The sequence below is a fragment of the Argopecten irradians genome, chromosome 1, assembly GCF_041381155.1.
Source record: "Argopecten irradians isolate NY chromosome 1, Ai_NY, whole genome shotgun sequence".
Taxonomy (NCBI): domain Eukaryota; kingdom Metazoa; phylum Mollusca; class Bivalvia; order Pectinida; family Pectinidae; genus Argopecten; species Argopecten irradians.
Window position 1 is genome coordinate 37,565,501 of NC_091134.1, and position 27,488 is coordinate 37,592,988.

General features: G+C 36.8%; 1 protein-coding gene across 5 annotated transcripts; it reads right to left on the reverse strand.

Moving 5' to 3' along the window:
• Positions 1-2,161: 2,161 nt before the first annotated feature.
• LOC138326548 (telomerase protein component 1-like) lies at positions 2,162-26,720 on the reverse strand. Of its 5 annotated transcripts, none has more exons than XM_069272658.1 (20): positions 26,573-26,720; positions 25,769-25,911; positions 23,137-23,373; positions 22,374-22,558; positions 20,751-20,861; positions 19,845-19,974; positions 19,177-19,272; positions 15,892-16,015; positions 15,373-15,475; positions 15,305-15,324; positions 14,280-14,303; positions 13,476-13,591; positions 12,900-13,005; positions 12,392-12,513; positions 11,823-12,029; positions 10,934-11,146; positions 10,248-10,439; positions 9,100-9,248; positions 8,506-8,578; positions 2,162-6,858 (listed from the first exon to the last, which is right to left on the reverse strand). In XM_069272658.1, the coding sequence occupies exons 2-20, from the start codon at positions 25,832-25,834 to the stop codon at positions 6,502-6,504; spliced, it is 2,631 nt and encodes an 876-aa protein (XP_069128759.1). In that variant the 5' UTR covers positions 25,835-25,911; positions 26,573-26,720; the 3' UTR covers positions 2,162-6,501. The 5 variants fall into 5 exon arrangements, with proteins under 5 accessions (XP_069128759.1, XP_069128766.1, XP_069128747.1 ...); XM_069272665.1 differs by having other exon boundaries at positions 23,137-23,367; positions 25,769-25,914; XM_069272646.1 differs by having other exon boundaries at positions 25,769-25,914.
• Between the last annotated feature and the right edge of the window lie 768 nt (positions 26,721-27,488).

Here is a 27,488-nt window from a genome sequence, read left to right on the forward strand (position 1 = left end):
TCTGTATTAGTGCCGCTACATACTACATACTGATAAACTGTAAATGTATTGTACATATTTTGGCGTAACCAAATTTTAATGCTAAAACAATTTTGTACAATGATGAGTTCATGTAATCATTTAATGGCTATATATAAATAACGAACTGGAAATAGATTAGCCAAATATATTTTAGCTCAGATATACTGATGTAAAAAGCTCTAGAATGAGATAACCGCTAAAATATGTACATTTCCAGTGTATGTTACTATTAACTCAACTTATTTTCACATGCGATTAAATTTGATGTATTTTGCAGATAATTAGAATGGGCAAATATTAATCTCTGCCAAAAACCTTAGGACTACAATTATAAAGAGACTTTAAACTACGACTGTGAAAAAGTCTTAAGGCATAAAAACGTGAAATTAAGTTGCAGCAAAATAAGTTGGTTTATATTAAAATTAAAATTAAAAAAGTGAATGTTATGTTGGGAACATATCATACCACAATTTCATACATCAAGGACTCAGTGATGTAAAGGTTACCACACATATTTGTCTTATCCTTGTATGACTATTTTTAAGTTATATGGGAGACACCATACAGCGGTTTTGTTGCTCCTTGTATGACCACTTTTAAGTTATATGGGAGACACCATACAGCGGTTTTGTTGCTCCTTGTATGACCACTTTTAAGTTATATGAGAGACACCATACAGCGGTTTTGTTACTCCTTGTATGACCACTTTTAAGTTTTATGAGAGGCACCATACAGCGGTTTTGTTACTCCTTGTATGACTATTTTTAAGTTATATGAGAGACACCATACAGCGGTTTTGTTACTCCTTGTATGACCACTTTTAAGTTTTATGAGAGACACCATACAGCGGTTTTGATACTCCTTGTATGACTATTTTTAAGTTATATGAGAGACACCATACAGCGGTTTTGATACTCCTTGTATGACCACTTTTAAGTTTTATGAGAGACACCATACAGCGGTTTTGTTACTCCTTGTATGACTATTTTTAAGTTATATGAGAGACGCCATACAGCGGTTTTGTTACTCCTTGTATGACCACTTTTAAGTTATATGAGAGACGCCATACAGCGGTTTTGTTACTCCTTGTATGACCACTTTTAAGTTTTATGAGACACCATACAATGGTTTTGATACTTGTGTGTGGTGCTAATGGCTTATTAAGCATTGATTATGGAGGTAAGAAGCTGATCAAATCCATGATGCCTGCATATTTTAACAAATGCACTCAATTGGCAATTATAGGAGAGTGAATGCCAACTGTACAACAGGAAACTTGATCAATCTCAGTACTTTATGTTGAATTTGTCATAGACCAGTAGGCATATGCATTCATCCTACCATAACTGCCAAATGAATGTATTTCAATGCCAATATTTACATTTGATAACAATTTCATAATAACATCTACAGATATTGCATCAAGAATGATCAATAAGCAATATCAATTCCGTAAAGGACAGAACAGCTATTTGAACAGTCCCCTTCCGTGACTGCTGGCACAGCTATAAAGGTTACGTTGTGGGGGTGCAGTGAAAATATAAATGTACAAATATGAAAAAAACACAATGTCATGATTCAAATGTTTTTTAATATTTCATGTATTGACTAAGCTCTGAAAACGCTTGATTAGCCAAGCGTATTCATAAAAAAAATCTATTAGAAGAATGGTCTTAACAATTTTGGCCCCACAATGATACTAACACACAGCAGAAAAAATTCTTATTCATTCAAACTTATAATTTAACTCCACTCAAAACCATTGCTTCTTTAACTAAGACAATCCTATTATACTGCAAAACCAATGTGATCCAATTTCATGGATTTCTCAGGCTATAAAAAATCTCAAAACTAAATCTCCACGAAAACATCCTTATGTAATACCAAATTAAACCGTCACAAAAATAAATTGGTTAAGTGTATCAAAATCATCTGTATCTAACTAATTAGTATACGGAATGTAATTAATATGATTCTTAAATTAAAACATATACTTTATGGGGGAGGGGGGGGGGGGGGTAATCCATGGTTCATTTAATCCTTGAATGTCTTTCAGTTGGCATTCATAGTGATTAAGAATGCCAACTAGACAGAGGCAAATTCCATGAACCGCACTAGTGCTTCATGTTGGATTTATGAATGCCAACTGTAAGATGTTCAATGCTTATATTTATATTTGATTATAATTTCATGTTGAAATACTAAGGGATTTTGCATCGGTAGTGAATTAATCATTCGTTATCATCAAGGATGAAACAGCCGTTTTCCATGATCACTGGCACGACAATTATGATGTCACAATAATAATGACGTCATAATAAGCGATTGAAGGTCATAGTCTATATGACTGCCAACTGTGCCTGGTAAGATTACATAGTAGGACTGTAGTGAAAATGTATATATTGTCTGATTAGAACCAACAAATATTGGTAAAACGACTTAGAAAGGAACAAAACAACTAGAAATCTTGACATACATATGTTCAATAGTTAAAACCACCATATAGAAACTATGTCATTAACATAAATAACGTGTATATCACCATGGTTACCAGGAACCAAACACAAAACTTAAATATAACAGTTAAAAGGTACTAAAGGGAACAAATAATATAAAATATCCATCACATAACAATTGGATAGCAAGAGAAAGGAAGTGTCGAAAAGAAATAAAAAGAAAGGAAGAAAAATACTAGTGTATAGCAAAACCATTGTACAGAAACAGAAAAGAGCACTAAATTGAATATTTCAACATTGCAAAAATAGCTATAACAATCTGAACAGAAATGGTTTAGAATAACATTATAGCAACGACAGATTGAACAGGAAACGTTCAAAGCCATGTTGTAGCAACAACAGATTGAACAGAAAATAGAATTTTCATACATAGTAACAATAGATTGAACAGAAATGGTTAAGAACAATATCACAGCAATGACAATGACCAGGGAATGTTCAAAACTATCTTTAGTAACAAAAAATTGAACAGAAATGGCAAGGAACAATATCAGCATTAACATATTGAACAGTAATTGTAAAGAACAATATTTTAGCAACTTCAGATGGAACAGAATTACCAAGAACAATTTATGTAAATATATCACAAAACAATTAAACAGAAACAAGGTAACATGAGGGAGTATTAGAAACCAACTGAACAAATTTGTGGACTGTAAAATAAACAAGACATACTTAACTTATTCACCCCTGAAGACACATTTGAACTCTTCTGATTCAAGGTCTGGAATGATTCATTATGAATTTTCAGGAGTGAATGAGTTAATATTTCAAACATATGTACTAAAGCTGCTATTTAGAGCTAAGTATTCATACTTAACATTTCATATCACTGCTCTACCACATGCTTGTAAAAATAAAGTGAACTGCATTACCTGAGCGCAAATGTTTCAGAAGATTTTAAATCACAATTTAATATGTGTTCATGTTTGAGAATTTAATCACAACACCAAAAAAAGGCTACTCATACCATCAGAAAAGCATATTTCCATTATGGCACTTAGGTATTTGGTTTGCTGTTAACAGTATAAGGAATACCATATTTCAAAAAACTGCACAACCAATATTATAAACATGGATATTTATAACAAAGAGTTTCAAGTGTATTATATATACATTTGTATTTCACAATTACATGCACTTTTAAAAGTTCTAGTTGATTGGTTGACTATGACATTGTTTTTATGAAATTATTGAACCTCAAGTACATATATGAAATATGAAGATTACTTTCAGTAGGTACCAGTATTCTTTTGAGCAGAATCAAAGAATATTTGATACATTAAATTTTCAGTCTACAGTTATCTCCCTTACATCGGTAGGTTTGGACTACATTTCCAAGAATAGTTTAACATGACAAAAAAGGCAGGAGTCATTCTAAAGACATGGCAGATATAGGAAGCTATGAGTTCTTGAAGTAAAATCATGGTTTATGATCAGCACTTGGCCACTGCCCAGAGGTGGAAGGTTATTCGTAATATTTCATAATATTCTATCTTAATTAAGCACTCGACTTTCTGTATATGAAAACAAGTAACATTCATTTAAGGGCAATCATGAAAGATCACACTAAACAAAGCAACATGATTTAGAATATTCCAGCAGATTCATCAACAAAAACGCATGTCATTATCATGAAAATAAACTGGCGAATAGAGAGGTAGAATGACCCAGTTTGATTTTGATTGGAATAGAAACAAATATTATTTACTTTGTAGCGAATTAAAAGGCACTCTATATCATATGTGTATTGTAAACATACTTTATTTAGTGCAACTGCAAAAATTTACCAATTTCTATTTATTAGCAACAGATATGAATTTGTGTAAATCGATGGTTTAATACTGGAAATACCATTCTACAAAATTAGCTGTGTACATGAATTAGCCCTTCAAAGACAGCGTGAAAAGCACTTAAAACAAGCAAATTCGTGGAATTTCCATCCCCCGCTTTCAGGACCTATTGCAGGTAAACAATATTGAGGTTAGGTTTAACCTTGGTTGAAACATGAAAAAATAAACTGCAGTCTTATTCGGAAGTAAGACATTTAATTTTGTTACCAAATTTGAAGAAAATCGGTTAATATATATTACAGTTATTGTACGGATGTGGCAGAAAATGACTTTTTTTATGAAATCAAAGGGCCATAACTCTGCTAATTAAGATCTGCCAAAAGTGGCAATCGAACTTGGCTAAGCCCTTAAGGCATTTAACTTTGTTACCAAGTTTTAACAATATTAGTTTTAACGTTTCTTAATTATTACACAGAAACTGCAGAAAAATTACATTTGTAGTAAATTAAAGGGCCATAACCCTGATGAATAACATTCGCTGAAAGAGTTGATCGAACCTGGCCAGGCACTTAAAGGGACAAATCAGTGAGGCTAATTCGTTACATAACCAAAAAGCAAAATATGACATAAATGTATTGTTCTACATTCCTTATGAAACATATGACAAAAAATAGTGACAAATTCCACAACATTGTTAAGTATTTTGATTAATACCATTGAAATTCCAAATCGTTGATCAATACGATTAAGCAACATGTATGCTGTACCCTTACCCGAGTCAACGTCAAGCACGTTAAACAAATGCAATACATAACCACTGAGGAGTTGATAAAATTATTTTTAGACAAAAACATGCATCTAATAATGTTAACACAACTGTAAGAGCGTTTTGAGTAGTTCTAGACAAAAAATTCTTTACTACACAGGCAAGGGTCAGGGTTCGGCATACAAGGCTATGTGTAATAGCGAAGCGATTGAACATGTCACATACATTTAACTACAGTGGGCTTTTCTGACATATCACAGTCAAACCAACTGATCTAATTTTCATTAGAACTGGCTTGTTTCTGAAATATGTGCAAGTTTCAATGTACTCTTAGACCAAATTGTCCCTTTAAGGCATTCAACCTTGTTACCAAGTTTGAAGAAAATCGGTATTTATAACAGTTATTGTCCGGAAGTGGCAGAAACTGACTTTTTTTTAATTTAAGCAAAGGGCCATAACCCACTAAATAAGGTCTGTTGAAAGTCGCGATCAAACTTGGCCGATTCCTTAAGGCATTCAACCTTGTTACTAAGTCTGAAGAAAATCGGTTTACATTTGTTACACTTATTGCATGGAAATGGCAGAAAATGACGTTTTAGTAATTCAAAGGGCCATAACTCCGCTAAATAAGGTCCATCGACTGTCACGATCGAACTTTGCCGAGCCCTTAAGGCATTTAACCTTGTCATCAAGTTTGAAGAAAATCGCTTTACATTTGTTTCAGTTATTGCACGGAAAGGAAGTGTTACAGACTGACAGACGGACAGACAGACGGACAAACCCAAATTAATATCCCCTGTTTCGGTGAAAGCAGGGGATAATAAAACTGTCACAATATAAGTACATCTACAGTATGGAATCAGTGGTTGGACGGAATGTTGTACATGTGTATATAGTACTGTATTGGACAGAATATGAATAATAATGTAAACAAATATATAACATGTAAAAATCATTAATAAATATCTATATTTCTCAAAAATGAAAATATCTTTAAAAAAATTATGGAGTATCAAAATCAACATTTCCTGAAAACCACAAAAACAGATGTGGGGAAAACATGATAAAGTTGTTCACAGAACAGTTGGCCATGTATGCTGTCGCCCCGATATATACTGCTAAAATTGGCACAGCTAAAGTGGCAGTAAAATTGAAGACAACTGTATATAAGTAATGACTGCAACACCTGCTAAATAAAATATTACAAAAATTCTAGAAATATTTCACTTAATTGTCTACACATGATTTTTAATTGCAACATTTCTATCATTTTAAAACTTAAAATCCATACACTATCACATCATCTAACACTATTTAATCAATTAACAAAAGCTATGCTGTGTAGAAAAGCATATTGATACAGTAAATAATCACTAATTAATCAATCAGAATAAATAACCATAAATTAATCACTCAGAATCAAACAACATTTCTTGGCATCATTTCCAAAACTGCATCGATCACATAACTGTCCGTACGCCATTCCAAGCTGCTGTTTTCTGCTGGGATCCTTTCCGACGACGTTTTCGCAAACGTGACACTTGCCTATCCTTTCACTTTGTCCAACGGAATGAAAAGCACAGTAGTGAGCGCGAACTGCTGGGCGATGGCCGAAGATCTGTGAACCACAGACCACACAGGAGCTCTTATTGTCGTAGAATCGTGGAGCAAAGGTAGATTTCTTCATGGAGCAAGCCATACAGATTACAGCATCCTGGATACTTGGCAAGACAGGATCGGCCAGATTCTTACAGCGCATACTCTGAAAAGTAACCAAGAAGATAAGATACTAAAGAAGCTGTTGAGTATTTTTTTCTTTAATTCAAGAATTTTACTTTCAACTGAACAAAATGAATTTTTGCCCCATTCCATTCCTCATCTAAGTTAGACGTTCTCGTATATCGTCATGTTTCGAATATCTTTGAAATTCCCTGAATGATATTGCCATATCATGAATGTATGCCAAAGAACAATATTTTATTCTGTTAGTTGGACACTTTTAAAACCTTAATTAGGCAGAAACACTATTATATTACAATTATGATGCATTCTTAAGGTAATATATAAGCTAATTGAATAAGATTTGTATACTATTCCCTAGATTTGATTTATATTTTCAGCGCGAGCATACTCGCACTATTATTTTCCTTGTCAGGTGTTAAGTCTGTGTACATCCGCTATGTGCAGATTCCAAGTGCGCATGCGATACCGGGAGTCAGTGTTTTATACCGTTTTATAGATTTCGCCGTGATTTACTGACACCAAACTTTCAAAAACATATATTAAGATATACTTGTCAGTGATAATCTGCTATAAATTAACAACAGTGACATTACACAGTGCTAAACGCATTTGTTTTGTGTATAAACTTCAAGCGGCGTATCATACAAATTCTTGCATTGGTCACGATATTTTAAGCATCTAATCGACTTTGGAAACTTCCTGAACAATACAATGCAATTCAGGATTATATAGTCAATAAAAGAAAGTGACGAAATGGATAAGTTTTAGTACCGGCCACATATATTCAATTTATTTTACTGTCCTAGGTGTATGTTGCACTGTCTCTTACTAAACCCTGTGACCATAGACCGCATTTTCTGCAGTTCTAATTAATATTTATAAAATTACACAGCTTTATGTAAGAGAAACAGAATTTAAAAAAAAACACATTATAAAATATCAGTCTGAGTGTCTTAGCTCTAGATCTAATGTACCCCAGAAAAGCATTCAAGCATGACACAGGTAAGTCACCACGTGCACAGAGACTGGACTGTGTTCTAGCAGATGACTATTTTGAACAACGAAACAAGTGTATGGTATCAATATCAACATGATAATAAACACACTTTCATGTAACAAAGAACTTCAAAGTAATTTCACATTTAAAGTTCTGATGAAGTAAAGGAAAGTATTAATTACAATGCACCAAGGGCTTAAACCATCTCCTTGCAATAGTCCCAAGGATAATGAGCGAAAGTGCTATATACACCTGTTGCAGAGGATGATTTCATACCGGAAATTAAGGTTAGGAAGTATTTAGTGAGCACTTAATGTCTATTAAACAGACATTATCATGTAAATCTTAATCGATCCATAATCTGGTTAGTAGTGTGTCCCTGTTATTATGTCACATGCTCGTGAGCCTCGGTTTGTTTAATAAATTATGCTGGACCTCAGCCATGTTAGTTGTTTTAATATGCTAGATTAGGCATACAAAACAGACATAATTTTATACCAACATATTTTCTGGACTGTATATCAAAACAGACATAATTTTATACCAACATATTTTCTGGACTGTATATCAATGATAGACAAACTATTTGACTAAATATAATTCTTATTTATTCTCATGGCTATATTAACATTACCCTCAAATACCTGACTCTACCTATACTAACCTTACCTGAAAATACCTGGCTCTCACAAAGTCTGGCATACTAACAGAATCTGGGGATTTTCGTAGAAAGTTGATTAATCTGTGAAGAGAGAATATATAATGATAACTTTTAACAAGAGGCCCAAGGGACATAAATCGATCAACGAAAAAAAAGTGGCCCAAGGGGACTTAATCGGTATACTAAATACAAGAGGCCTAATGTCCTTATTAATCTGTAAACAGAAAGCAAGAGGCAAAGGCCTGAATTACCAAGTCAATGGTAATCAAGGGATCAATAACAATAGGTCAGATTCATTTCAGGTAAGCCTTAAAAGTTTGCACGAACAGAATTCCACTTGTGGATTTTTAGACAAAATTTGAACAAATTGATTTAAAGATAGCAAATGTACTGGTATCATCATGGAATTTGGACTGTTTCTGCAGTATATGGGTTGTCCATCCTAAAAAATCAGTTGAATAGCACCAAAGCTAAATTGTGATGAAGTTACAAAAACTTACACAGGATCTTCTCAGAACCATAAGTTTCACTCAATCCCACTTGTTAAACATGGGACAAAGGTTTTAAAATATGCGAATAAAAGTCATTAAAAGCAGACGTACCTTTGTTTTAGACCGGCCTGAGTACAATGATAGGGAACCATCTCCACATTTATATATTTATCTGTACTCCAGGTCAGGTAATAGTCTGCCAATGTGGTGTGGTATGTCTTGACCTCGTCTTTAGAGGTCAACACTGTGTCCTCTACAGCCTTTATATAAACGAAAAGGTCAAAGGTTAGAATGAGGTCGTCTACAACCTATAATATACACATTAAAAGTTAGATCTCACAATATCCTTTACAGCCTAAATATAGTGAAAATCAAAACATTTTCGTTAGTTAATGGTGAGAAATCAGGGCAGATAGGAATGACCTAAATATCTTTTAAAATGTGTAATGTTTGGTGTTTAAATCCTACCAGTGGTACCTACTTATTATGTCAATGTAAATTTTCAGATAAAAAACTCCCCTTTATGTCAGGGTTCTGTATACCAAATTTTATCAAAATCTGTCAAGTAGTTTAGGAGAAGTTCACCGGACAAAGTTGTGTCTACAGATAGACAGACGGAAGGACAGACAGACAGATGGACAACCTAATTCCAGGATAAACAGAAAATTGATCAATGGCTTGTTGCACTTGCACATTATTTTATATCATGAATTCGCTCAAAAGGGAGATAACCACTTACAGCGGGAGGAATAGACTTAACAGAGAATCTATCGTCTACTGTGAAATCATAAATTTTCGTGGGGGTTTAATTTTCGTGGATTTCGTTTTTGACCAAAATCGATGAATTTACGTCCCCACGAAAATTGGTCGTTTTAACCAATGTACTCATAGGATGATTAGTACATCACTGTAGTAAGTCTATTTCAGGGAGTAGCATACCAAGTCCAAAGTCGGAAAGTATTGTTCAAAGATAGTTTTCAAAAATTGGCAGGCTATATCTACATATACCAACGCATAATTGATTGAATTTATCATGAAATTATCAATGTGACACGGTAATTGTTTCATGGACACACCTGTAAAAACACTGGTTGAGTACCGATCACACAGTTCAGGTGACAGTGTCGACTGTGTATTTTAACAGTAATATGTAAGATCTTCCCCACGTATTTAAGTGCCAACGGAATTGTAAAAATGTTATAATCAACGAAAATTGAGCCCAATGAAAATAAATGATTTCACAGTATCACAAAGATAACCTTGCTGATAGCTGAGTGACTGTATGTGAGGTATTCACGTGTCCCCACTGTCCTCACGTAGGGTTTGATGTGGCGCCGGATCTTGGCCCAGTACAAAGCCGGAAGAGCCTCCTTCTGGTCAATATCTCCGAGAAGGTTCATGAGATCATGTACTGGTACTCCCCCCTGAGAACAGCCAATCACGCTGACAGCCTAGAACATGTAATATAGGACAATTTAACAATATGTATGATATAAAAATTCAGTGACAATAGTTCAGTGATATATATATGACAATTCAGTGATTTGTATGACATAGTAATTCAGTAATATGTGTACTATGACCATTCAATCACATGTATGAAGTGACACCTTTAATCACTTGGCCATCATACCCAAGAGGTGGTTTGCTTATACAGTCAAACCTGTCTATAAAGACCACCTAAGGGACACAGGTTGAATTGTGTTGAACTTGGTCATTTGAGACCCTAGAAAAGTGGTCAGATGTGGTCACTATGGAATTTTTTACAGTAAAAACTTGGCCGATATGACCAAGAGGTGGTTGGCTAATAATCACTTGGCCAGTGACCACCATGACCAAGAATGTTGTAATCAACTGGTCACAAAAACCCAGAGGTGATTGGCTAGTTATAGAATGTCATACACTTTGACCACTGTATGGAGAATTTTTTTTATATGGCAGTTACCTTCTTCATATATCCAGTGTCATCGTCCAAGATGAGCCGTTTGATGACAGAGGCCAGTAGACCGTCAACAGAGACAGAAATGCTCTTGATTTTGGTGGACAATGTCCGGAAATCTCCAAACAAACGCAGCTCCTCTGTGATGAGCCACACCCACAGTGGATTGTCCACGCACCCCTGGGACAGGATAAGGTCCATCTCATCGGGGGCAAGCCTCTAAAACACAAAAAATATCCAACTTCTTATCTCTTTAGTTGACACACGATACCAATTAATGTATGTGAAATGTTTAGAACTAGGTATTTTTATATACAGCTTGATAATTAGATACAATCAACTTACAATTACCATATTTTTTACGCACTGAATTTTCACCATTTTGATGGTGAAATTTTCACCACCATGGGTCTGTCAGGTGGACAGGGATATCTGATATCAAGATTTTGACTATCAACCCTCTGAAAGCCTCAGGTTGACTAGCCAAAATCTTTCACTTAGGTTAAGATATTCCTGTCAACTTGACAGACCCATGTAAGATTCTACTAATCAAATATGTCTTGTAATGAATTCACAGAAGAACATATTATTCTATAACACAACTGCAAAGCATATTTATTCTGTATTTGCATATTTCAGAGTTATCTGCCCTTGTGATTAGATATTGATAGTTACATCATGTATTTACCAACGAAACGTCATACTTTTTGGAGAAAACGACGTGAATTGCGCTAAAAACATAATGACATAACAATCGATACCTACACGCAAGGGAGCTTATTCTGTAATATGCAAAGACGGAATACTATAAAGTCATCACAACAATGTTTTATACAAAGTTATACAATTTTTGGTATAAATAGGAGATGTTGGCCAATACTAAGTAAAAGTGTACCTTATTAAACCTGGCCAGTGTGTGTGTGATGATGAGACGAGCATCTTCTATGGTCAGGGCAGCCATCTTTGCGTGATAAAATGGATGTTCTTCTAGTCTGTGAAGGGTAGGAAAATGATTGTCGGCTGTACTGACAATACATCGAATCTTCCCAGGGAACATCGGGGGTAGCCATGACAAGTGACTGTAAGCGTTATTGTCTACTAGCTATTGGGGAAAAAACAAAATTTCCTAATGAGTGATTTATAGAAAAAAAGTTTTAGGTTAAATATTAAAAATTTTCCAAATAAAAAATCTGAGATCATTTATCAATTTATTTCCTCAAATTTTACAACCAAAGTAAATTTGTAAAAGTCTATCTCTGCCAAAAATATTTTCCAAATTTATATATAAAGGTAAATTCTATTGAATTTTAATTTCCACAAAATTAAATTTCAGCAATCTTGTTTTGAAACAGAAATCATGTAGTTATCAGAGTAGCTTCAAAATAAAGTAAACAAACAAACAAACAAATAAATCAATAAACAATAAACATTGCTTACAAAGGTCACAAGATAAATCTGACTGACCTCGTTCATGGCGTCAATCAGAAGTAAGATGGCTTTGTCGTCTTTTCTCAGACGTGGCAGACAGTTCCGGAACTTGTCTTTGTAAAACTTCATACAATCCTGTTCCTCTGGGGGCATGTCGTCTGCCACCACACAATAAGTAATATTAAGTATACAAATATATTTTTTCAAAATACAGACACAGTAAACTATCTTAGTTTCCCATGCAATTAAACCTTGTGCAGGCAATCAAATGTCACAGTAATTAGCCGTAAATTACTATGATCATAGGTTAAGTAGAATAAAATGACTCTTAATCGCAATATATCTATATATTATAGGTGGCTTTAGTGTATTATGGTATATGGGACATATTATTTCTTACCCTGAGTCCGTCGGAACAAAGGAGACAGGGTAAGATTATTTATACCAAACAGGGATATGATGATTAATGGATGGCCATATAACACACCAACACAAGTTGGAGTCAGTGAAATAATAATAGGCTCCTAGATTACAGATTATTTACCCAGTTCCTCTCCAGTAATTGTTTGGATGATACGACGGTACATCTTCTCTGTCTGTCGGCTGTCAGAAGAACACCCAACAAAGTGGTAGACAACAGCGATGCCACACTGTAGCAAATAAATAATGAATACAACATGGTCAGAATGGTTTACGTATCTAAATCTAGTTACATATGTCAATGGAGTATAATCTGTATGTTTCAGGTTAGTATTATCAATTGTTATGTAGTGTGGGTGTGAGCATGTGTTGACAATATTTTTATTTAAAGAAAACTAAATAACTTTTAATCACAAACTAATGATGTCACAATTGATACCTACCCCAAAGGGCAGATAACTCTGCAATATGTACAGACAGTATAAAACTCCATGACAGTACAACTTTTCATCTACTTCAGCACTACATGAGCACTCAGAAGAAAACTTCATTCACAATCAAACAACTAAGGTTTTCTTTAAATCATGTCATACGACTGCCATTTTATATGTACCATATGACACATAAAATAGCAACTACTGTGAATTCTCAAATATCCATAAAAGTTATTTTTATAACAAAACACTCTATTCACTCTAACCTTCTCTGCCTCCTGAGCCAGTTTTGCCATTATTGTAGACTTGCCATAGCCCACAGGTCCACTCAGACACAGCAAAGGGTTGTCTCCCTTTTCTAGTCCCCAGTATACTGGATCTCCTAGAGATTTAAAGTATTACGATTTTAGAATTAGCAAAGCAACAGTTAGAGATGTCTCAAAACAACAACTCTATAGAGATGTCTCAAAACAACAACTCTATAGAGATGTCTCAAAGCAACAGTTATAGAGATGTCTCAAAACAACAGTTATAGAGATGTCTCAAAACAACAGTTATAGAGATGTCTCAAAACAACAACTCTATAGAGATGTCTCAAAACAACAACTCTATAGAGATGTCTCAAAACAACAACTCAATAGAGATGACTCAAAACAATGACTCTATAGAGATGTTTTAAACAACAGTTATATGACTGACGCTAGAAAGTCAGACACCTTAACCATTAAGCTACTGCAGACTCATTTGTTATACAACATAGACCTCAAAGCACCCATTCCAATACCTAGATAAAGAACTATTTCAAAGAATGCAAGAAGTGAGAAATTTTAGAGCTGGGAAACTAACATGCATACAAGATATAAACTATGTACGTACCATAAAAACTAGAGAAAAGCCATTTTTCAATATTCTATATAGAATCTGTATAAATCTATCTACAATGAAGAATTTGTTTTAACCCGCAGAACAAGTTGTTTATAAAGGCAGGTGGTTAAAATACCAAGAACTACTTTATCACTTTAATCCACCATTCAATGTTATCTTCCCTGACCTCCTTATCTTATACTTACTGACGAAAGATTTGTCATTTCCACCTGAAAAAAGAAATCATAAAAACAATGGTCATTTCTAAAAATTATTATCTGTAAAATTTCTTGTGAAATAAAAAATGTTTAATGCTAAGTAAAACATATATCTATGACTATATATAATAGATTAACACTACACATTTGAAACAATAGGCTATAATTCTATTCTTTCTTTGCATATTACAGAGTTACTGTCCTTTGCGTTTTGGGAGCAAAATTCACGAATTTATCTTAAAAATATGATGTTACGCTCACAAACAAATGATGTCACAATCAATACCTATCACAAAAGCAGATAACTCTGTTATAGGCAAATACAGAATAGACTTTTGAGTAACTACATACCAACTACAGTAAATTAGCTTATTTCACTACTGTTATAAATTCATCATTTCTGTGAAATTTCATAGCATCCTAATATTAGGTTTTCCGTACCAGTACTCTTATTTTTTCTTTTGCATGATAGAGCAAAGATGGCTGCCATCAACTTTCAAATCAGAAAATAATTTCCCCTGATAATTAACTCATACACCTCTGAATTTTTATGATGAACTGTTCCAGCTTTAGTTTTGGGAATTTTCAAATGCGTCTTTAGGGGTGAATGAGTTAAATTCAATGTTCACCTGTTAGCTGTAAACAATGCTCACCTGTTAGCTGTAAACAATGCTCACCTGTTAGCTGTAAACAATGCTCACCTGTTAGCTGTAAACAATGCTCACCTGTTAGCTGTAAACAATGCTCACCTGTTAGCTGTAAACAATGCTCACCTGTTAGCTGTAAACAATGCTCACCTGTTAGCTGTAAACAATGCTCACCTGTTAGCTGTAAACAATGCTCACCTGTTAGCTGTAAACAATGCTCACCTGTTAGCTGTAAACAATGCTCACCTGTTAGCTGTAAACAATGCTCACCTGTTAGCTGTAAACAATGCTCACCTGTTAGCTGTAAACAATGCTCACCTGTTAGCTGTAAACAATGCTCACCTGTTAGCTGTAAACAATGCTCACCTGTTAGCTGTAAACCAACTGGAGTCTCTCCTTTTGCGTAACTCAGCATTGTCTTCAGCAAACCAACCGGAGTCTCTCCTTTTGCGTAACTCAGCATTGTCTTCAGCAAGTCTTCACGACCCGCAACAAATTCAGACTTTTTCTCCATAAACAAACGTTGATTCTCCATTTCTATATCAGTGGTGTAAAGCAGTATATACATAAAATTCACATCACTCAGTCAAAAAGTCAATTTTCCAGTAATATGATGCCAAGTTGGTGATATTTTAAATAACAAAATGTAATTCCGAAAGTAAGTGTGCTTCTTGATAATTGATTGACACCAGAAGAAGCTAATATAATTATGTAGTTATGAATTAGCCATTTTACGATATTTTATAATTCTATTATAACAATTGTTTGGTTTAATTAATTTGGTTTATTATATTAAAGTCTATGGTCATTTAAGGATGGCCTCCCGTGTATGTGATGTCATGTGTGAATGTCAGGTACATGTTTTTAGGAGAGTGCAGTATATTTTAAAATACTTTTCTAATCGTAGGGCACATTAAATGGGGCCCTTTCTGACATGTTAATGTTCTAATTACCTTGTAATTCTGGATCTGGGTTCTTGTCAGCTTTCTGGTCAGGGTATGTACGTGAAATGGCCCCCTGGAGAAATGTTTGTACCTTTTCTGCGAAGTCGTCCAGTCCTTTGAGTTTCAGTGTTGCCTAGACACAGAGAAAAAATCTACCACCAAGATTTAACCCCCTTGTAAATCTTCTAAACTGCCCTAATATATTTAAATAACAAGAGGCCCAAGGGCCTTAACGGTCATCTGACTAATTTGGCAATTGCTGTATAGGAAATCAATTAGATATGGTGTCATGGTTAAAAAATAAAAACACTTGGTCATGACCATGTAAGGATCATTTAATGCAAGTTTCAGTCAAACTGCATGGGTAGAACTTCAAGAAGTTAAAATATGTTTTCAAGATGGTGGCTTTGATGGCCATCTTGATTTTTGGGTCAACCCGACAAATAACAACACTTTGTTGGGACAATGTCGGTATCCTTAAAATCATTCAGACAAGTTCCAGCAAAATCGCACTGGTAGAACTTGAGAATAAGTTCAAACTATATTTTCAAGATGGCGGGAGTGGTGTCCATCTTGGATTCCAGATCAACATAAGATATAAAAACACTTGGTCACGACCATGACAAGGATCATTTCATGCAAGTATCAGCTAAATCACACTGGCAGAATTTGAGAAGAAGTTCAAAATTCAAGATTTTAGAATATTTGACCCCCCTGAACTTGATAGTTGGTCAAGGTCATTTATTTCAATAACTTTGGTAACCCTTCAGCCCCGCATACTACAGGCCAAATATGAGTACTCTGGGCCTTATGGTTATTGAGAAGTCGTTCAAAGATTTTAGCCTATTTGACCCTTGTGACCTTGACAGCAGGTCAAGGTTATCCATTTTCATAACTTTGGTAGCCCTTTTTCCCAGCATGCTACAGGCCAAATATGAGTACTGTGGGCCTTTCAATTAGTTAGAAGAAGTCGTTCAAAGATTCAAGCCTATTTGTCCCCTGTGACCTTGAAAGTAGGTCAAGGTCATTTATTTTCACAACTTTGATAGCCCTTCATCCCCGCATGCTACAGGCCAAATATGAGTACTCTGGGCCTTATGGTTATTGAGAAGTCGTTCAAAGATTTCAGCCTTTTTGACCCATATGACCTTGAAAGTAGGTCAAGGTCATTAATTTTCACAACTTTGGTAGATCTTCATCCCAGCATGCTACAGGTCAAATATGAGTACTCTGGGCCGTATGGTTATTGAGAAGAAGTCGTTCAAAGAATTCAGCCTATTTGACCCATGTGACCTTGAAAGTAGGTCAAGGTCATTCATTTTCAAAACTTTGGTAGACCTTCATCCCAGCATGATACAGGCCAAATATGAGTACTCTGGGCCGTATGGTTATTGAGAAGAAGTAGTTCAAAGGTTTCAGCCTATTTGACCACTGTGACCTTGAAAGTAGGTCAAGGTCATTATTTTTTACAACTTTGGTAGCCCTTCATCCGAGCATGCTACAGGCCAAATCTGAGTACTCTGGGCCTTATGGTTATTGAGAAGTCGTTCAAAGATTTTAGCCTATTTGACCCTTGTGACCTTGACAGCAGGACAAGGTCATTTATTTTCATAACTTTGGTAGCCCTTTTTCCCAGCATGCTACAGGCCAAATATGAGTACTGTGGGCCTTTCAGTTAGTTAGAAGAAGTCGTTCAAAGATTCAAGCCTATTTGTCCCCTGTGACCTTGAAAGTAGGTCAAGGTCATTTATTTTCACAACTTTGATAGCCCTTCATCCCCGCATGCTACAGGCCAAATATGAGTACTCTGGGCCTTATGGTTATTGAGAAGTCGTTCAAAGATTTCAGCCTTTTTGACCCCTGTGACCTTGAAAGTAGGTCAAGGTCATTTATTTTCACAACTTTGGTAGATCTTCATCCCAGCATGCTACAGGTCAAATATGAGTACTCTGGGCCGTATGGTTATTGAGAAGAAGTCGTTCAAAGAATTCAGCCTATTTGACCCATGTGACCTTGAACGTAGGTCAAGGTCATTCATTTTCAAAACTTTGGTAGACCTTCATCCCAGCATGATACAGGCCAAATATGAGTACTCTGGGCCTTATGGTTATTGAGAAGAAGTCGTTCAAAGATTTCAGCCTATTTGACCACTGTGACCTTGAAAGTAGGTCAAGGTCATTTATTTTCACAACTTTGATAGCCCTTCATCCCCGCATGCTACAGGCCAAATATGAGTACTCTGGGCCTTATGGTTATTGAGAAGTCGTTCAAAGATTTCAGCCTTTTTGACCCATGTGACCTTGAAAGTAGGTCAAGGTCATTAATTTTCACATTTTGGTAGATCTTCATCCCAGCATGCTACAGGTCAAATATGAGTACTCTGGGCCTTATGGTTATTGAGAAGAAGTCGTTCAAAGATTTCAGCCTTTTTGACCCCTTTGACCTTGAAAGTAGGTCAAGGTCATTTATTTTCAAAAGTTTGGTAGCTCTTCATCCCAGCATGCTACAGGCTAAATATGAGTACTCTGGGCTTTATGGTTATTGAGAAGAAGTCGCTCAGAGATTTTAGCCTATTTGACCCCTGTGACCTTGAAAGTAGGTTCAGGTCATTAATTTTCACAACTTTGGTAATCCTTCATCCCAGCATGCTACAGGCCGAATATGAGTACTCTGGGCCTTTCGGTTAGTTAGAAGAAATCGTTCAAAGATTTAAGCCTATTTGACCCCTGTGACCTTGAAAGTAGGTCAAGGTCATTAATTTTCACAACTTTGATAGCCCTTCATCCCCGCATGCTACAGGCCAAATATGAGTACTCTGGGCCTTATGGTTATTGAGAAGAAGTCGTTCAAAGATTTCAGCCTATTTGACCCCTGTGACCTTGAAAGTAGGTCAAGGTCATTAATTTTCACAACTTTGGTAGCCCTTCATCCCAGCATGCTACAGGCCAAATATGAGTACTCTGGGCCTTATGGTTATTGAGAAGAAGTCGTTTAAATGAAAAGTTTACGCACGGCGGACGGCGTACGGCGGACGCCGACGGACGATGCATGATGACTATAGGTCATGACCTAAAAACTTTGTTTTCTGAAATATATTCTTTTCTATTTTGTTTCATAACTTTTGTTTATAGGTATAGTATACAGTAGCTAATATAACTTACATTATCATTGCTTATCTTTATTTAGATTTATGCAGTAAACAATAAGCCAATTTATGAACAAACGTTTCGTAATGCATAAGAACCCCCCTCCCCTGACTGTGTATGAATTTCTCGTTTATGTGACTATACATACCCGTCCTGTTCCAATCTCTTCCGTGACACCCTCCATCTGACAGGAATATGGAAATACCTGGTCAGGGAATCGCGCTCTCAGTTTCTGTTTAAGAACCTGGTCAAGTGAATTCATGTCAATATTAGTTCACAAAAATATACAGTGGAGCTCCGATAATTTGGATGCAATAATCCGAAAAACCCTGTCTGGACAGAAATGCTTGGGAACAGATTATCGTAATACTACATAATGACATAGAACACAAAATTTGGCTGTCAGAAAAATTCGAAATGCAAACTGTTTAGGCTGGGATCGAAGGTGTCAAGGTTATTGATGTTAAGTGCTCGCGATCTATTTCCTAAAACAAAAATTCCCTGTACATCATCTTTTAGGCTTATACTACGAGACGTTTGTACCACGTTTACCCTATTCAACAGCTTTCACATACAAAACTGTTCACAAAACTCATCCTAATTTTCACTCTGATATACTCTTCAGATAATCCATATCTGTATATAACAGAGTTATCTGAGAATCTTCTGAATCAAAGATCAGACCAGTCCATTATGAATTATGAAATGTCAGGGCTGAATGGGTTAAGCCCACAAAATAATGACGTTATAATCAATATGTATCTGTAAGGGCAGATAACTCTGTAATATGCATAAACAAAATAACTTCTTACTTACCCTCAAATGCTCCTTTTGTACTGGATCAGCGTCCACAAATCTTTTGTAGAATTTTTCGTAATATTCCTTTGGAATGTCTTTACAGAATTCTCCGTCTCGAAGGAAAAATACAGCATTAGGATTCCTCTTCCTGAAAATTTCATTAAATAATATAAAATTGATTACCTATCGTGGGAGGGATAAACATTTCTCACATAGCTAGCCATGTAAGATAGAGTTGTCCCATGAAAGACAGCTATGTAAGATAAATCTATCTTACATAGCTGTGACGTCACAATTGAAAAAACAATGAGATGACGTCATGTCAGCCAAAGTTGACGTCATTTTTCTTCTATTTCGATTGATTTGTCGGATTTATTTACCATTTCATTTGTTTAATTTGCATTTCAAACCGTTTTACCTAAGATTTCTTGTTTATATTTTCAATATAAACCAAACTTTGATGAGCTCTTTCGAATGGCGTTCTTATTTTTAAAATCGATCGATTATTTAAGAAGTTAAGATTTTGTCACAAAATGGCTGCCTCACCTTTCGTGCAAGTAATTCGACAAGCAATGTGAGAAAATAACTCTTTCATATGTAAATTATGTAGATTAGAACTATTCCACCCTCGGGTGGAATAGTTCTATCCTACATATGTACATATGAAAGAGTCATATAGTCTCTGTCAAACATTCAATACATATGTGTGTAAAAGGTGACCTGTAAGGCAATAGGTTAAAGCCACAGATGTGTTTCTTTAAGTATAAATTATTTCATTTTATTTTATGTTTTCTAACTACTATTTTTTCTAATCTTATCACAAGCCCATCATCACTAGTACATTTATATATTTATCATAATCAAACATCAAGATAAAGAATACATATGGTATGTGACCTTGACCTGATGTCCATGAATGGATACCTGTATGCCCCATGCATGATCTCCATAAATGTGATCGACGTTCCACTTATCCAGTCATACTGACTCTTGATGTCAACAGGAACTTCTTCATCAGAGGGGACCCAGCCATACCTTAAAAACATCAATATGTACCTATCAAAGGCTAGAACACCAGGCCACAATGTGTCGAAACAAAAAGGCTGATGATGGACTAAAGTCAAAACTTAAGTCATTTAAGTTACAAAAACAGAATATTCTGTACTTGCACATTACAGAGTTATATGCTCTTATGTGATTGTGATGTCATTCGGATGCAGACTAAATGACATACATTTTTGAGTAGAAAAAAAATATTCTGATGGATGTATGTCATTGGAGTCAGATGACAAGATGTATGACACTGGAGTCAAATTACATATGTATCACATTGGAGTCATATGACAAACGTATGATATTAGAGTCAGATGACAGACGTATGACATTGGAGTCAGATGATGGACATATGATATTAAAGTCAGATGACAGATGTATGACATTGGAGTCAGATGATGGACATATGACATTTGAGTCAGATAACAGACATATGATATTGGAGTCAGATGATGGACATATGACATTGGAGTCAGATGACAGACGTATGACATTGGAGTCAGAATTTGGACATATGACATTGGAGTCAGATGGCAGATGTATAACATTGGAGTCAAGTGACAGATGTATGACATTGGAGTCAGATGACAGACAAATGACATTGGAGTCAGATGATGGACATATGACATTGGAGTCAGATGACAGACATATGACATTGGAGTCAGATGACAGACGTATGACATTGGAGTCAGATGATGGACATATGACATTGGAGTCAGATGACAGATGTATGACATTGGAGTCAGATGACAGACATATGACATTGGAGTCAAATGATGGACATATGACATTGGAGTCAGATGGCAGATGTATGACATTGGAGTCAGATGGCAGATGTATGACATTGGAGTCAAGGTGACAGACATATGACATTGGAGTCAGATGATGGACATATAACATTGGAGTCAGATGACATACATATGACATTGGAGTCAGATGACAGACTTTGACATTGGAGTCAGATGACAGACATATGATATTGGAGTCAGATGATGGACATATGACATTGGAGTCTGATGACAGACGTATGACATTGAAGTCAGATGACAGACTATGACATTGGAGTCAGATGACAGATTTATGACATTGGAGTCAGATGACAGACATATGACATTGGAGTCAGATGACAGATGTATGACATTGGAGTCAGATGATGGACATATGACATTTGAGTCAGATAACAGACATATGACATTGGAGTCAGATGACAGATGTATGACATTGGAGTCAGATGATGGACATATGACATTTGAGTCAGATAACAGACATATGACATTGGAGTCAGATGACAGACATATGACATTGGAGTCAGATGACAGACATATGACATTGGAGTCAGATGACAGACATATGACATTGGAGTCAAATGATAGATGTATGATATTGGAGTCAGATGACAGACATATGATATTTGAATCAAATAACAGAGTGAGACGTATGATAATGGAGTCAGATGACAGATGTATGACATTGGAGTCAAGGTGACTGAAGTACCTTTCTCCTGTGAGGTTTATAAAGAAAGGTGTGCCCTCGTTTTCGGAATGACAGCGATCGATCTCCTCCATACAGGTATAAATGGTATCTGAGGTTGTGGAATCTTTAGGCACACCCCATCGAAGGTCACACTCCACCAAATATAGAGATCTGTCCTCACACCATTCCCTTAACTCAGGAAAGACCTGTGAATGAAAATTAAGTCTGAATAAAATAAAAGGATTCTTCAATCTAATTAAAATTAGAACTTCTATGTCACTCTCCGTACCGTCCGCTCGTAGCGGACGGTATGGAGAGCGACATAGAAGTTCCAATTTTAATTAGATTGAAGGATTCTTTTGATAAATTTGGGGGAAAACAATTGATCATTTTAAGTCAATTGTTGATTATTTTTTAGAAATTAAGTAATTCAGTAACATGCTGTTTTAATCAGTTTAGTTCATTATTGTATGAAGATAAAAAAATATGTTGATTTCAAGATGACAAAATGACGATAAAAACCTCACTTACATTAAGGCCCACCTTCCCGTGAGTGTGATGTCACATTTTGAAGATTTTTTTTTTGTAACAATAATCACAAGAAGGTGGGAATATCATGATTGGCCAATACCATTTAAGTATCTCAAAGCCCTCATATAAACTATTTGTTTTAATTTAACTTTCGATACAAATAAAAGGTATTTTGCCAAAAGCAGATGACAAACTAAGAGTACAATTTTCTCCTCCAATAAGTAGTATCAGTTCTGAAATGTATAATGTATACCTTTTTGACCAGAACCTCTCTTTCGTTGAAAAAATCTGTAAATGTTGAAGATACAAAGACTCTGACTGTTTTCCATGATGACTGTTTCCTTTTATCTGTAGGACCCCGAGCGTTTTGTAGTACATCTGAGTTCTTAAATCGATCACAAGATTCTTCCACTTTTTCCCAGCATTTTGTTACGGCAGTCGTCATAATATCCTGAACAGAGTCTGCAGACTTCTCCTGCTTTGTCTGTTGCTTTTTATAAAAAAAGACAAATAATTTAAAACAAAACAACGTAAGATAGAATATAGTTATATGTCATGTCCCTCTAAGCTCTTCTGTCTCTCTATATGCCCCCCTGTCCTTCTATGCCCCCTGTCCTTATAAGCTCCTCTGTCCCTTTAAGCTCCTCTGTCTCTCTAAGCTCCTCTGTCCCTCTAAGCTCCTCTATCATAAGCTCCTATGTCTCTCTAAGCTCCTCTGTCTCACTAAGCTCCACTGTTCCTCTAAGCTCCTCTGTCCCTATAAGCTCCACTGTCCCTCTAAGCTCCAAGGTCCCTCTAAGCTCCACTGTCCCTCTAAGCGCCACTGTCCCTCTAAGCTCCTCTGTCCCTATAAGCTCCTCTGTCCCTATAAGCCCCTCTGTCTCTCTAAGCTCCTCTGTCTCTCTAAGCTCCACTGTCCCTCTAAGCTTCTCTGTCCCTATAAGCTCCTCTGTCCCTATAAGCTCATCTGTCCCTTTAAGCTTCACTGTCCCTCTATGCTCCTCTGTCACTCAATATGCCCCCTGTCCTTCTATGCCACCTGTCCCTCTATGCTCCACTGTCCCTCTATGCTCCACTGTCCCTCTATGCTCCATTGTCCCTCTAAGCTCCACTGTCCCTCTAAGCTCCACTGTCCCTCTAAGCTCCATTGTCCCTCTATGCTTCACTGTCCCTCTATGCTCCACTTTCCCTCTATGCTCCATTGTCCCTCTAAGCTCCACTGTCCCTCTAAGCTCCACTGTCCCTCTAAGCTCCACTGTCTCTCTAAGCTCCACTGTCTCTCTAAGCTCCTCTGTCTCTCTAAGCTCCTCTGTCCCTATAAGCTCCACTGTCTCTCTATGCTCCACTGTCCTTCTATGCCACCTGTGCCTCTAAGCTCCACTGTCCATATAAGCTCCACTGTCTCTCTAAGCTCCACTGTCTCTCTAAGCTCCTCTGTCTCTCTAAGCTTCTCTGTCCCTATAAGCTCCACTGTCTCTCTATGATCCACTGTCCCTCTATGCCACCTGTCTCTCTAAGCTCCACTGTCCCTATAAGCTCCACTGCCCCTCTATGCTCCAATGTCTCTCTAAGCTCCCCTGTCCCTATAAGCTCTTCTGTCCCTATAAGCACCTCTGTCTCTCTAAGCTCCACTGTCTCTCTAAGCTCCTCTGTCTCTCTAAGCTCCCCTGTCCTTATAAGTTCCACTGTCTCTCTATGCTCCACTGTCCCTCTATGCCACCTGTCTCTCTAAGCTGCTATGTCCCTCTATGCCCCCCTGTCCCTCTATGCCACCTGTCCCTCTATGCTCCACTGTCCCTCTATGCTCCTCTGTCACTCAATATGCCCCCTGTCCTTCTATGCCACCTGTCCCTCTAAGCTCTACTGTCCCTATAAGCTCCACTGTCTATCTAAGCTCCACTGTCTCTCTAAGCTCCTCTGTCTCTCTAAGCTTCTCTGTCCCTATAAGCTCCACTATCTCTCTATGATCCACTGTCCCTCTATGCCACCTGTCTCTCTAAGCTCCATTGTCCCTATAAGCTCCACTGCTCCTCTATGCTCCAATGTCTCTCTAAGCTCCCCTGTCCCTATAAGCTCTTCTGTCCCTATAAGCACCTCTGTCTCTCTAAGCTCCACTGTCTCTCTAAGCTCCACTGTCTCTCTAAGCTCCCCTGTCCCTAAAAGCTCCACTGTCTCTCTATGCTCCACTGTCCCTCTATGCCACCTGTCTCTCTAAGCTGCTATTATGTCCCTCTACGCCCCCCTGTCCCTCTATGCCACCTGTCCCTCTATGCTCCCCTGTCCCTCTATGCCCCCTGTCCCTCTATGCTCCCCTGTCCCTCTATGCCCCCTGTCCCTCTTTGCCACCTGTCCCTCTATGCTCCACTGTCTCCCTATGTTCCTCTGTCCCTCTTTGCCCCTGTCCTTCCATGCCACCTGCCCTCTAAGCTCCCATGTCCCTCTATGATCTCCTGTGCCTCTATGCCCCCATCACTCTAAACTCCCCTGTCCCTCAAGCCCCCTCTCTGTCTCTCTATGCCCCTGTCTCTCTAAGCTCCCCTGTCCCTCCAAGTTCCCCTGTCCCTCAATGCCCCCCGTCCTTTTATACCCCATGTCCATCTTAGCCCCCGTCCCTCTATGCCCCCCAGTCCCTTGATACCCCCCGCCCCTTTATACCCCAACTCCCTTGATACTCCTGTTCCTCTAAGCCCCCCCCCCCCCTCCTGTTCCTCTAAACTCCCTCGTCCATAGCTCTATGTCCTCCTGACATGCATGCCTGCCATGAACATTATTTGGGATATTCTGTTAATTAGTCCAACTATACAATATGCCTGACTATTAGGTTTAAGAGTGATATGGTGAAAAAAATTCCTTTCTTGTTTTTAAGTACTGGTACATGTATTTACCTGACTTGATTGTGTCGACTCCTGCTTTGCACCAGGACCATCCCCATACAGATACCTCTTGTACATACTGGCCTCCAATGTTTCTTACTTCACACTGACTTTGTGTTCATGATCTGATCTTGATCAGTTTGGTATCAGCTCACCTGCTGAGGATGTAAAAGAATTAATGCTGACTTTATACTATTAGTTATATAGTCAGTTACTGACCCCCTATAAAGGCATAGAGGGTCAGTAAGATTTATAGGGGGCGAGGGCGTATTTAGGCATTTTTTTCAGAAGATACAAGATTTGAAAGCTTATCTAAAATTGAGGTATTTGCTTTCTAAGTCTCTGTTTTATTATTGTACTGTTAAAAAGTATTATTAAACTACCACATTTTTAATGTCTAGCATTTTCAGCTGATTTCTGCAGCAAAATCATACATACATGTATGTAATCCCTATTGGGATTCTCCTCTAGACTCTTTTATATTCGGACGTTTGATAGATGTCTCTCGTCTCATCTATCAAACGTCCTAATATAAAAGAGTCTAGAGGAGAAAACTCAATAGGGATTAACATGTATGTACATGTATGAATGTACATGTATGAATGTTGAGTATCACCATACATTAGTATATCCACCAAATACGAGATATATGTATGGCATTGAAAAAGCTGACTGTGAACGATATCGATGGTGGGAGTTACGCCTACCAGGCAATATATAGATATCGGCCTATATCCACTGATACATGTATAAGTTATTTGGAAGTGATCACGAGTGAACTGGGCCCTGGTTCGGTGTTGCACAGAAGTCACTTACACCGCCAAATACATCACCAGGATCCATTATTTACTAGTCGTTTACAAAACCATCACTGAAGCCATATCCTTTTTAAAATCATGCATAGATCTTCAGTATGCTTAAGTTTACAGGACAAGATAGGATTTGTTTACAATTGTGAGTTGACACTTCCGGCTAAATCTAAAATAAAAACCAACGTGCGTGTGGTTCCGATTTTCCGTATAAATTTTTTTTTTACGGAACTGGTTGAACGTCCCCAAATACATCATAATAGTGTTTTGTTTTAAAATTACTAGATCTGTTTTGTTATATAATTTTTTTCTTCCACATGTAATTCATTATATCAGAAAACATACTGGGTATAATGTAAAGCAAAAAAAAATATGTCTGTTTAGGGTTACATTGGGAAAAAAATAGGGTTGGTCAGTCGGGAGGATTTTCTTTCTCTCTCTCTTTTTTTTTTTTTTTTTGTCAGCGGTATAACACCTTTAAATTTACCAATATACATGTACTGGTCAATCAGTAGACTGGCCACCAGACCCTAAGTTGCTGATGAGACTGCTCAGCAGAGTTCTTTACTAGATTATCGGCCCCTAGTTTAAAACTTAGGGCCATGCATGTAGTATAGACAAAAATGATCAAGCCAAATTTTAGTGATTTTTTTAATGTTCTAGAGACTGGTGGCCAGTCTAGTCAATCAGTAATGTTACATTTATATACATGTAGTATACTATCTATGTCTCTGATGTACATAAGGATATATTTTACAAGGTTTAACATCTGTAGCAAATATCAAATGAAAATAGATCTTGTTATAAAGGGGAAGTCAAATAAACGATCCAAACACTATTTGAAATACGGCTAACCCGTACCCATCAAGTTTCACAGGCCTCTAGATACGTAGCTAGTACATGTACGTAGCTACACGTGTATA